This window comes from Neovison vison, chromosome 11, assembly GCF_020171115.1.
Source record: "Neovison vison isolate M4711 chromosome 11, ASM_NN_V1, whole genome shotgun sequence".
Taxonomy (NCBI): Eukaryota; Metazoa; Chordata; class Mammalia; order Carnivora; family Mustelidae; genus Neogale; species Neogale vison.
In genome coordinates this window covers 177,242,172-177,254,985 of record NC_058101.1, presented here as the reverse complement: position 1 = coordinate 177,254,985, position 12,814 = coordinate 177,242,172, and the positions used below count along the sequence as shown (strand labels likewise).

Sequence of the window (12,814 nt, the reverse complement as noted above, 5' to 3'; positions counted from 1 at the left end):
GATTGTGAGAGAAGACGGATACATTGACGGGTTTGTCTACCTGCCTGCTTGACCTTTCGGTTTTCTCTGCGGCTACCTCAGCCCCGATGCTCTCTTACCATCCTGGCCCTCCCCTCCTCCCCTACCTCCTCCACTCCCATCATCTCAGAGCAGATGCTTTCTCGTTTTACTGGCTGTTGGAAACTCGGTTGCCTTAGCAGTAGGTTTTCCTGTCCTTCCCCTGTAAAAGTGTTTGCATCATGCTTGGATTGCTTACAGCTCTGATGCTTCCTGAACAAGTGGAGTGAAAGCTAAGGACACAAATTCCGATTCTGCTTCTTTACCCTCTGGAGCAGGGGCCATCTGCTTTCTCTAGGTGGTTTGGGGCAGGGAAATGCAGTTCTCTGGGTCTCCCAGTCTTGACTCTTCCCCTCCCATCCCCCAGGTTGTTACCAGAATATTCTTTCTAAATGGAAATGTTACTTGCTTGCTCAAAGCCTGATGACTCCCCTCTGTCCATCTAGGTTCCCTGGGCCACCAGGCACACTGATGGCTTTGTTTTGATCCAGCACCATGTTGGCCTCCTCAAGGTTTAAAACGATTTAAATTAGTAAGAACATTAAACATTGGAAGATGTCTTATGAAATCCACAATCTGAGTTTCTCTTGGAAGATGGTTAAATGGCAATGCTGGGCATCAGGAACTGGGTAGGGCTGCCCCTTCGCCACAGCAGGCTTCTCCAGATGGCACAGCTATCGCCACGGCCTCATCACTGCCTTGCGTTATCTAGGGAGGTTCTGGTGTTTGCTCCCCCCACTACAGGATGAAGTTCAACTTGGGTTAAACTTTTTACCAGGTAAATGGGATCCATACCAATTAGGCTCCAACTACATCTGCCCCCAACGCCTACCCATTCCTACAGGCTTTACTAGAATAGCTATGCTATGAAATGGTTAGTTGTTTGCCTGTTTGAGTTTGTTTACTCTTTCATTTTATTTTGTTATTATTTTTTAAAGATTTTATTTATTTATTTGACAGACAGAGATCACAGGTAGGCAGAGAGAGAGGAAGGGAAGCAGGCTCCCTGCCGAGCAGAGAGCCTGGGCTTGATCCCACCCTGGGTTCATGACCTTAGCCGAAGGCAGAGACTTTAACCCACTGAGCCACCCAGGCGCCCCTTGTTATTTTTTTTAACTATAGAGACCCATCTTGCAGATCCCTCTGGAACATCCATTATAGGCAAAGGATGTGCCTGGTTTGGCTACACCACAATTAAGGACTGTTTCAAAGGAGTTACATTTCAAATTTTCAGGGTGTGTTGATCCAAAGCTTCTGTGAAAGACAAGAAGCAGAGGAGGGAAGAGAACAGATGGGGCCCTTTCTGGGCTTTCGGTCATTTCCAAAACAAATATGTCTCGTTTGGTTATGTGGTCATGTGTTTGCAGCCATTCTGCTCTGTGATGCTGTGGACATAGCAGCAAAATGGTTTACTTTGGTTAGGATATCTATTTTCAGACATTTCCCATTCTTTCCCAGAATGTCAGGAAAATCAATATGTCAGTTAGCCTCATTACTTGAACTTCTAAACAATGAAATAAATGCAAACTATTGAGTACTTACTTCCTTTATTGTTGTTCACATTAAGTCCAGGAGCTTGTCGAAAAGCAGTGTTCAGAAACCTGGGCATTTGCTTCTCCAGTTTCAAGAAATTGCTGTATAGGTCCAGCTTTATCTTACTGGGGCCATTACTTGCTCCAAGTTCTACTCTGTGCTAGTTCCAAAACTTGATTTCCCCTGGAGGAGTCAGGCTTTAGGAATTTATGTCATCCTAGCCAAATTCATAAGATCTACTACTAAACTAGATTATTCCTCTTCTGTTCATTTACTGAACCACCTACTAAGTATGTGGCCCTGTCCTAATGTCTGGAGAAATAAAAATAAATCACAAATATGATGTGGTCCCTGCAATTTAGAAAGACTATGTTTTTATCATTGAAAATTTGGCAAAGAGAAAAGATGAACCAATGGTCCCTGCAATTTAAAAACTTATGGTACGGAAGTGAGAACAGCTATGTAAACAAATACATTATATATCGTGTGTGAAGTGTAGGGTGACTTTACATCTTGGGGACATCCTGGTTTATGCCTGCTGTCTGGTATAACTATTAATAGTGCCCCCTTTCAAAACCATCTAAGGGCCACAATAAAGGTTTCTATTAACGTTTGGGGTATAGAGATGGTAGATGGGGGTAGAAATCAGCTCGTTTTTCCAGAGCAGACCCCTGAGCTGGGTCATGAAGGAAGTTTGGACAAAGTCCAGGAGCTACAGGTGGGGGATAAGGGGGAGGGGAATGTGCAAAACTCTGCAGGCAAAAGGGAAATTGTTCCGGAAGCAGCAATTAGTCAGTCCAAGCTAGTTATTGTTTTCCAAATTTATCCCGTGGAAAAAATTCCCCAAGATACTTGGTAAAAATACAGATTACCAAGTCCTGCTGGTAATCTGGATTAGTATTTTTAAAGAAGCACCCCAGATGATTCTGGGCTACATCAAAAGTTCAGAACCAGTTCTATACTGTTTATGACAAGGAATACAAAGGGCTGGGAGTAAAGAGGAGCAGGAACAGCAAGACCAGAGCACAAGTCACCTATCAGTTAGGTGGGGTGACCCCAGGTGGGAAAACCCTCAGAGGTAGAACCAGTTGGAAGACATTTACAGTAAACTTATGAAAAATGGACAGTGTGGGATCTATATGTTAGCTACAATGGGGATGCAGAGGATTGAAAAGATTTGAGAACTACTCAGGAAGAAGAAAGAACAGGATCCAGGTTATGCCAGTTACTGATTTATATTGGGTAATATGATTTCCAGGTTACAGAACACTTGTGTGAAATCCAGGAATCTAGGGAACCTTACCACCTGAATGTTTAAATGGTGAGCCATAAACCTAAAAATACAAAAAATTGGATAATATTGTGATGTATTTCATGTGGACGCAAAAAGAAAAAAAAAAAGACTCCTGCTTGCTACCCATTGTTGTTGCCTCTAGAACTTTCATGACAGTTGTGTTTCTCTCTGGGAAGGAGCTGGGTGAATTCTAAAGCATCCTGACACCCCCAACCCTTTTATCTAGACTTCAGGCAAACCTCTGCCCTTCTGTTATGGTAAGACGACTTGTCATGGCTTATCTTGCCTTCTTTTTGCTTCTGTGTTTGTTATCGAACGTGTGATACAGTCATGACTCCTCACCAGTGCCAACCCCTTTCAGGGGAGATGGGCGGCCTCCTGCAGTTTCAGCATGACTTTGTTCCTAAATTCTGGAGCTGCTCTCTCTGTGAGAAGCTGAAGTCACCTCACAGTTTCACCGCAACTCTGGGAAATTCCAATAGTACAAGAAATGCCCTATCCAGGCAAGGAGATGGTGAAGCCTGGTGTTTGTGGTTTGTGGAGCCGGCTTCCTTGGTGCACTGGAAATTCTGAGGCGAGCGATCCCTATATGGAAAACGAAGAAAATGCGAGGAGAGCTCTGCCATGTTCCTCAGCCTTCCAACATAAAGAGGGTTGTTATTTTGAAGGCTGCCTTCACAAGGCCTGCTGGCATACTTCTGAAGCAGCAGACGAAGTCAGAAATCAGAGGCTTAGAAGTTATGAAGAGAAAGCCTCAAAAAAGGAGAATGGGAAACCGACAGGCTATAATTTCACAGGGTAATTGAGCACCCTTTACCAGAGACCTGGCCCCAGAGCGCCCACGACTGCGGTGTGGGGAGGGACAAAACATCTCCAGTTCCAGCGCTTGGCTACTCTTGTAGCGTTGCTGAGGAATTTCCAAATCCTGGGAGCGACAGGGTCGGAGGTGAATAGGCTGAAATCTTCCACGCTGTCAATGTCAGGGAGAGAGAGAAACCTCAGACAACAGCGGCCTCAAAGTTTGTGTGTGTCTGTGCGCGCGCGCGCGTGTGTTTTTAAATACAGGGCTTCACTTTTGTGCGGTTCGATGTTACAACGCCATTAAGTCACAGTAGCAAGACGAAAAAATAAGAAGGGAAGGAGGAAAAGTCCAGCGTGCGCGGACCCAGAAAAAGGATCTTCCCGGCTCCTGCAGCTGACAGGGCTGTTGGGGGCGCCTGGGTGCTCTGCCCGCCAGAGTCGCAGCCCCGCAGCCCCCTTCCCGCAGTCCGGGCGCGACCAGAGTGGCGCCGTGGCGGGGGGATCGGGCGGGCCCGCCGAGGACTTCAAAGGCCCGGCGCTGCCGCCGCCCCCGCCCGCGCGCGCTAATAGTACGGTCCAAGGGGGCGGCTCCTGGGGCGCGGCTCCCGCGGCAGCTGATGCGCGCCCCGCCGGCCGGGAGGCGGGAGCCAGAGACCCCGAGACCCGAGCCGCCCGGCGCCGCGGGCTGGGCCCTGAGGAGGCCCCAGGAGAGGCATCTTCCCCGCGGGAGTCGCCGGTGCGGGGGTGGCCGCGGCCGCACCGTTCGAGGAGGAGGACGAGGAGGAAGCGGCGTTGCCTGCCGGCCGAGAGGAAGCGCTCCACCCGGGCCCCCGACGGCGCTCGTTTAACCACATCCGCGCCTCCGCTGGAAACGCTTACAGGCGTCTGTCACCCGTTCCCTCCATTTTGAAAGGGAAAAAAGGCTCTCCCCCTTCCCCTACTCCTAGGAGCTGGAGCCAGAGGAGCCGCGCTCATGGCGTTCAGCCCTTGGCAGATCCTGTCCCCAGTGCAGTGGGCGAAATGGACCTGGTCCGCGGTGCGCGGCGGGGGCGCCGGAGAGGACGAGGCCGGAGGGCCAGAGGGCGACCCCGAGGAGGAGGACTCGCAAGCCGAGACCAAATCCTTGAGTTTCAGGCAAGTACACGCATCCCTGCCGAGATGCCGACGTGCTGCCCTCCATCCATCTGCGGCTCATTCTGTGTGCGTGTGTGTGGTCGCTCAGCCGCGTAACCATTATCATCGCAACGCTGCGTCCCTACCCGTAGCAGGGGCCCCGCTGTGCATTCGAAAGTTCAGGATGTTCTGTCCGGTGTTCCCTTTCCCCCGTTTCAGTATGAGCTCGATTCAGAACCTAACCCTGCATCTGCAGTCTTTCCGCATCCCGGTCTGCTTCAGTCACTTTCTCTTAAGCTTTGAGCCCCGCGCCCCCGCCCCTACACACACACAGTGTCACTGATCACACCCGTAGAACTTGGGGCCCTCTCTGTGGGGAAGAAGTCGCTCCCAGGCCGTGCTGGTGTCCCTGTGTGTCCCGAAAATGCAGCCTTGGTAAAGAAGGTCGCGTGATGACAGGCCCCTGGCAGCTGGTGAGAAATGGTGGTCTTTGCTGAGCTGTCACCGAGTGACTGAGGAAGGCAGGTGACCGTGTTCTCAGCTTGGGGCCGAGTGAGTTCCAGACAGGTAGAGGCCTGCCTGAGAAAAAGGGATCGTGGCGAGAGCTGACTTAATTTTTAGGAGGAGGGGGCAATCTTAATTTTTTAAGCCTATGAGTAGGGGTTCTTGTTAGAAAAGGAGTCTGTTGAAAAGCGCTTTTGGGGGGATATCAGAAGAAAGGATGACCTCGGAAATAAATCGTGATGGAGAAAAGCTCCGGAGGATGGAGGAATATCAGGCAGACAGGATGCCAGGCAAAAGGCCCAGAAGGGCCCAGCAAGAAAACCCCATGGTGAGCTGCCACAGGCCAGTCCCTGCTGGGACTAGTGGGGTTGTAAAGTTAGGCAAAAATGCTGGACTCTGTCCATATGTAGACTGTAAAGGGTGTCGGAAATACCGTTGAAAGTGGTAATTCCTCATTTTTCCCCCTTGGCAGCTCGGATTCTGAAGGTAATTTTGAGACCCCTGAAGCTGAAACACCAATCAGATCGCCTCTCAAGGAATCCTGTGATTCATCCCTAGGATTGGCAGGACCAGGGGCCAAAATCCAAGGTAAAGACAGACTTTCATTTTCTGCCTCTTTTGTTTAAAGTTTTGAAGATGTAAATGAGGAAAGGAGGAGTGTTAACTTCGGGCTTTTTAAAAAGCTTTGGATTAAGTACTTACTAGGAAAGTAGTTTTAAAGCTCCTGGCTTTTTTGAAATGTTTTTGTTTGCTTTTTAGGAATGTGGTGGTCAGAGGCTTTCTTTTTAAGTAGTTTGTATATTTATATTTGCAAGATAAAATTATCATTATCAGATATTCCTGCTGCACCCTTCCCCCCAGCCTCCCCCAAACCAAAAATATGTGTGGTAATGCAGAGGTGGAGGGAGGTATGTTTAAATTGGCTTTGGCTATTTCTGAAGCTAAATCACTTTCTCCAGGGGTGTGTGTGTGGCTGGGGACAAAATTTATAGGTAAGAGTTGATTTATTTAGATAGAAAGGAATCTTTAAAATTGTTCACCTTTCCCCTCATCTACACAGGAATGGTGGTGAGCTTCTCAGTCTACCTAAAAAAACCTGGCACAGAGATTGTCTCCTAGCCCCCTCAGAGCTCAACCTTGAGCCTGCCCTTCGTCTACAAAAGCTTCTGTTGTTCCATTTAATTAGTAGAAACCTTTCTTGTCACTCAGCCAGTTTCGAGTAAAATTTCACCTGTCCTGATAGAATCTGTTTATCCACTTAATAGAGTGCGCTGTGATTCAGCAGTGAAAATGTCTTGCTGTCACTAAGCTAACATTATGGAGGGAGATGGACCTTTTAAAGGTTAAGCAAGATATTTATGTCAGCTTAAGTGTTATGGAGAAAAATAAAGCAGTGGAAGGAGAATAGGGTGTATGGAGTGGGGATAGAGATGCTGAAGGATAAATAGGCGGAGCCTTGCCAATAAGGGAACTTGAGCAGAGCCCTGAGGGGAGATTGAGGAAACAGCCTTGCAGATTCTTGGGGAGAGAACCCTTTCTGCAGAGTGAATGGTATCTGCAAAGGCCTGACGCAGGACCATCCTGGGATGGGGCGAGGCCCGGTGGTGGGAGGGTTTTGAGGACCAGGAAGGAGGCTAGTGTGGCTTGAGTGGAGTGACTAGGGAGGGAACAGTAGGAGCTGAAGTTAGCCAGATAAAGGGAAGTCTGAAACATTTTGTAATGGCTTAAAATGACAGAAATGTATTCTCTCACAGATTTGGAGGCTGGAAGTCCAAAATCAAGGTGTCAGCAGAGCCACAGAGCCATGTTCCTTCCAAAGGTTCTAGGGAAGAATCCTTTCTTGTCTCCTTTAGCTTCTGGTGGTTGCTAGTAATTCTTGGTGTTCCTTGGCTTGTGGCAGCATAACTTCAGTCTCTGTCTCCATTAGATGACAGGCTTTTGCTCTGTGTTTCTGTGCCTTCACATGACATTCTTTTAAGGACACCAGTCAGTGGATATAGGGACCCTCCTAATCCTGTATGACCTCATCTTAGCTTGATTACATCTGCAAAGGTACTATTTCCAAATAAGTTCACATTCACAGGTATGGGGAGTTAGGAACTCAACATATCTTTTTTTTTTTTTTTTTTTTCCTTTTAAAGAGAGAGCGAGTGCTTTAGGCGGGAAGGGACAGAGGGAGAGAGAGAATCTTAAGCAGGATCCACCTCAGCACAGAGCTCCACACAGGGCTTGATCTCACCACCCTGAGATTATGACCTGAACCGAAATCAGGAGTTGGACGGTTAACCAACTGAGCCACCCAGGAGCCCCTCAACATATCTTTTTGAGGGACACAGTTTAACCCACAACAGAGGGCTTTGAGCAGAGACATCATGCGTTGACATCCCTTTTCAAAGAGTAAGTAGCTGCTGTCTGGAGAAGGGACTCGAGCACGTATGTCCTTGTTGAGTGCTTTCTCTTTTCCATTATCTGTCACTGTCACCATCATCGTACGATGGTGGATAGAGCCAGCTTTCAGTTATTCTCTTAACTAGTTTTTGACCTAATGATGACTTTTTTTCTAGCAGTTACCGTATTTTATGGCTTCGTGACTTCCTCACAGGTTGCTTAGGGAAGTCAGGTGCTTTGTGATAGACTTCGTTGTGGAGCTGGAATTATAGGTGAAATGATCCCTGCTTTTTGTGAGTTGATTTTGCTTTGAATGGGGAACTTTCTACTGCGTCCCCTGCTGAAAATTTAGCCATAGCCTCAACTCATCCCGGTTGCTTTTCACCATTGTTTTTGGAAGAGACTATATGGGAACAGGCAAGTTTATGTACTGGAGCACTCGAGTGTGGCACTGAACTTTACAGCACAGAAGATGCGCTTCTTCATAGCTTCCCTTTTCCCCTCTTAAGATCGGCAGATCAGAAGGAGATTTGAAAGCTGGAAAGAACTGTTTTGAAGCTTTCTCATCAAATTTAAATAATGCTCACCAGACAAGTTAAGTAGCTATTTGAAAGTCTCTTTGAATTGCCCTCAGCTTGGGTGGCCCCTTCCTCACCATTCACCATTCTGTCAGCTGGTAGTCTGATTCATCTTGACAAATTCTTTGCTAATTGCATAGAGGCCTGTATGGCTCAGGCCCCCAGAGCCATAGAGACCCAATTGTTTGGTCCTTCCTGTGCCACTGACTCTTTTTTTTTTTTTTTTAATATGTTTTGGTAGCTTCTAGCTCATTCTCTATTTCTTACTCTCTCTAAAAGGTTTTCTTTTAGAGAGTCTTCAACCAGGGAAGCTCTGTGATTGAAGGTGATTGAAGGCCATGTCTTTGGCAGGAGGTGGGGGGAGGGTGTACAATCTGGGAAATTACCACTCCATATTAAGAAAACTTTCAATTTAGGATCTTTAAGTAATAGGATGATTGCATATTAGCCTGGTAGTATCCTGCCTTTGAGAACTTCTGCCCAACTTGTAGAAGGAGACTTAGGCCAGAGTCTTGCTGATGGCCTTGTTATACATGCACAGTAAATACAAAAATACTACCAAAGCACAGGTCTGACCAGGAACAGTATTAGTGGACAAAAATTCCTAGAGACTTATTTCATGTTGAAGTCTTAATTTCTAGGCTTGGATGGTCCTCTTTCTCCTGAAATTGTTAATCATTTGGCTCCTGATAAAGTTAGTCTTTCATATTTCTGTGGTTTCAGGACGTGGTAGGTAGTTTATATAAGACTGTATCTTCTGGAGGGATGATTTATGAGTTGTTAGTCAGGGATTGAAGTTAACATATGTAAAAGATTCTGGTTTTCTATATATAATGGTCCTCCGATGTATGGGCTGTATCCTATATCCCATACCTGTGGCCCACCAAACTCCATCAGATTCTTTGAACACACGGAAACATTTGAAGTTGATTTTCTACGTCTATTTGAAGTTAATTTTGTTTTTCTTTTTTTTTATTTTTTAAGATTTTATTTATTTATTTGACAGAGATCACAATTAGGCAGAGAGGCAGGCAGAGAGAGAGGAGGAAGCAGGCTCCCTGCTGAGAAGAGAACCCGATGTGGGATGTGGGGCTTGATCCCAGGACGCTGGGATCATGACCTGAGCCGAAGGCAGAGGCTTTAACCCACTGAGCCACTCAGGCGCCCCTGATTTTCTTTTTATTGGAAGTTTTTTGGGGGGAACTTACTCTGTATAATGCTTCTGGAGACAGAGCTACAGGCCATTCTAGATATTAAAAGGTAGATGACGTTGCGGAGATTTTTTTAAGCCACAGATAGAAGCTGGTTTCAGACTAACTGCTAAACTAAAACTTGAACCAAAGAGGTTCCTTGAAAATACTAGAGTAGTGGCTGTAATATTTGGGCTGGTAATTCTGTGTTTTCTATCTGTCTTCCTCCCCAACAAAGACTGTTTAAGCTGCTATTACTGTTCCTTCTCTTTGTCTGGGGTTGTGTCAGTGAGGAGACATCACCTGTGAGAGGATTTCTGAAGAAGGTTCAATCTCAGGTTCATACCCTCCCCCGCCGGACCCCCCCCCCCGTCTTTTTTTGGTGGACTGTGGTTTTGTCCATCGTTTTAGATTTTAAAAGTGAATGTCCTCTGCTACTAGAAGTCGCCTTACCACACATAGACCTTCATTTATAGATTTTTACCTTTTTTTGAGAAAGAAAATCTTAATTCGTGCTGCCGCTCTCATATGCCCTTGGAACAACTAGTTAAATCTATCCTGTTTGATGTGTTAATTAGATGCCTCAGTATTTCAAAGACATAGGATAGTTTTCCTGAAATAGAAGGGAAGATAAACAGGATCAATCTGCTGGTATTTACTGCTGGAGGCCTGGGGGGAATGTGAAGTTGTTTGTTGACACACTTTGGTAGTCTAGATCAGGAATCAGGCTGTGGCTCATAGACCAAATGTGGCCTGCTTCCTGCTGTGGCCAATTATTGTTATGCCTGGGAGCTGAGAATTATTTTTACATTTTTAAATGGTTGAAAAAAATTGGCTGTGTGAAAATTATATGAAATTCAAATTTTAGGGCCCATAAATAAAGTGTTATGGGAATGCAGCCACACTTGCTCATTTAGGTGTTGTCTCTTATGGCTCTTTTTACACTAAATTAGCAAGGTGTTTCTGTTTGTGTTTAGGTAGGCTCCACAACCACTGTGGGGCTCGAACTCACAATCCTGAGATTCAGTCATATGCTCTACTGAGCCAGCCAGGAGCCCCTGAAATAGCAAGGCTGAGTACTTGGAACAGAGAATGGCCTGCAAAATCCTAAAATATTAACTGTTTGGCTCTTGACAAAAATGTTTGCTGACCTAGATCCACACTTAAGATAATTTTGATAAAAATCTAAAGCCTAAGTAATTTGGGATAACTTTATAAAGAAAGCGGCAAGGCAGTTGTCTGGATGGCTCAGTCGTTGAGCTTCTATTCTACCTTAGGTCATGATCTCGGAGTCCCGGGATCTAGCCCCATCAGGTTCCCTGCTCATGGGAAATTCTGCTTCTTCCTTTCCCACTCCCCTGCTTATGTTCTCTCTCTGGTGCTATCTCTGTCAAATAAATAAATACAATCTTAAATAAAAGGAAAGCGGCAAGGCTATCCATGATTAATTAATGATGAAGCATGGTGCCAGGTGCCGTTAGCGTGGGCCTGTATGGTCAGGTAAGGCTTTAGGGTAAGACTGGTTTAGGCTGGCTGGCTATTAGCCTCCCTTGCAAAACAACAGATGTCATTGGTCTGTCAGTGTACCTGATTTTCAATTAACTAAAAGATCCAAGGAGTTATGAATAAAGGAAATTAGGAAAGAATGAAGAGAGTTTGGGAATCATTTAATATAAGTACAAATACATAGATCTTAAATTTCTACCCTTTAAGTGTTTCTTAATTGTTTTAATTTAATGGTTTTAATTTCATTTAATGGTTTTAATTGGGTGTTTCAGAATTTCTTTGATGGGTGGTGTGGTATATTGTTAGTATATATTGTAGGATTGAAATGGTATATTTATTGGATTGTTTCAGACTATGCATATATTAAGACCTAGAATGCAAATCTTGTTAAAATGTGAGCCTTAGGTTTTTGATTCTAAGGCTTTGGGTAACATGTATAAGAAAATAGTATGCAGACATTTTTCATTAAGTATTTATTAAAGTGTTTTAGTCGAATCCATGAGTATGGCTCTCCTAAGAATTTAGTTTAACATCCTCTCCCTGTCCCTAAGGGATGGCTTTAGTAGAATTTCCTAGAAATCTAGAAATAATGGGACTAATAAGGAACCTTAATGTTACCTAGTCTAATAGTTCAACCCCATGGCTCCTTCAACAATACCTGAAACCATCCCAATCTTTTTATTTTTTATTTTTTGATGTAATTGGCCCTTTCACAGTTGAATTTAAATTTTTATATTATAGTCCTGTAAGATGTTTAAAGCTTGAAAACTTCAGCAGCATGGTACAATCTTTGTTTCTCCCCCCAGATATGTTTTTAGGGACCAGGGCCATGTTTCTTTGTTGCTTTATTTATATGAGTGTAATGAGCCATGTGGAGCTTCTGTGTGGTGCTCTACCCAAAGAGAAAGTTTTCTTGGGGAAAATAAAAAACTCAGGGGTGGGGAAAAGTCTGCCTGCTGAAAGTAAACATTTTAATAACTACAAAGTATTTTTCTTTAAAAATGAACAGTGAATTCAAGATCTTCTTGAGAAATGTTGTAAGAATTAAACTCATTTCAGACTTGTACTCCCCGTTTTGGGGCTTACCAGAGCATCAAACAAAGCGAAATAGCTTACTTTGACAATTTGTGGTGGTTGAAGGTATCGGGTGTACGTGTCCAGCTGAGGACAACCCTTCCAAAATGGTGTTGCTGCCATTAGATGCTCCACTTAAAAAGAAATGGATGTGGTCTAAAGCCATTTAAACATTTAGGTGAAAGAGTACTTGTAGTGTCTTTTTCAAGTGGGGAGTAACACCCTTCATAGGAAGTCCTGGCAGCATAAACCAGTTCGTTGCAATCTCCTAACCTCAGGTCAGTGATGGGGAGATCCTGGTTTATCACCCTAGAACAAAACAGCCATTTTGGTGGAGATGTGATAAATGAAGGTTGCCGAACTGCCTGAAAACTGTTAGCATTGGGTCTAGGAAGGGATTGTTGCTTGTAAGTTTCGATCTCACCCTCACCTTTGCTTGTATGTGAACCTAATTTTATGAGTTTCCACAAACATGATCAGATCTCCAGGGGTGAGATTGTTAATGGCCAAGTGGGTATTTCATTATTTCACAAATGAAAAGATTTAACCTGGCAGTTCTGTTTGGCAGATAAACATATTTTCCTACCAGTCCAGGTTCACTCTTTCCCGTGTCATTGCCAGAAATATAACAGTATATTGTTGATCTCCAGCTTTCCTACCATAAGACTCTCCCCTAGCAGACCACCTGGCTTTCTGCGTCAGCTGATATTTAGTGGATTGGAAGCAAGTAGGCTTTTTTTTTTTTTCTTTTCAGCATCTTACTTGATATTTAGAAC

General features: G+C 44.9%; 1 protein-coding gene across 10 annotated transcripts in view; it reads left to right on the top strand.

The window, feature by feature from the left end:
* TACC1 (transforming acidic coiled-coil containing protein 1) overlaps positions 1-12,814 on the top strand; it is a 115,507-nt gene that overhangs the window by 50,631 nt on the left and 52,062 nt on the right. For 3 of the 10 annotated variants that reach the window (XM_044225346.1, XM_044225351.1, XM_044225349.1), the window contains exon 2: positions 5,775-5,890. Coding sequence is in view for 9 of the 10 variants with exons in the window: in XM_044225351.1 (XP_044081286.1) it covers positions 5,775-5,890 (116 nt within the window). In the remaining variant the exon portion in view is untranslated. Of the gene's footprint in view, positions 1-4,356; positions 4,820-5,774; positions 5,891-12,814 lie in introns of those variants that run through there. The other 7 variants (XM_044225343.1, XM_044225341.1, XM_044225345.1 and 4 more) reach the window with 5 other exon arrangements.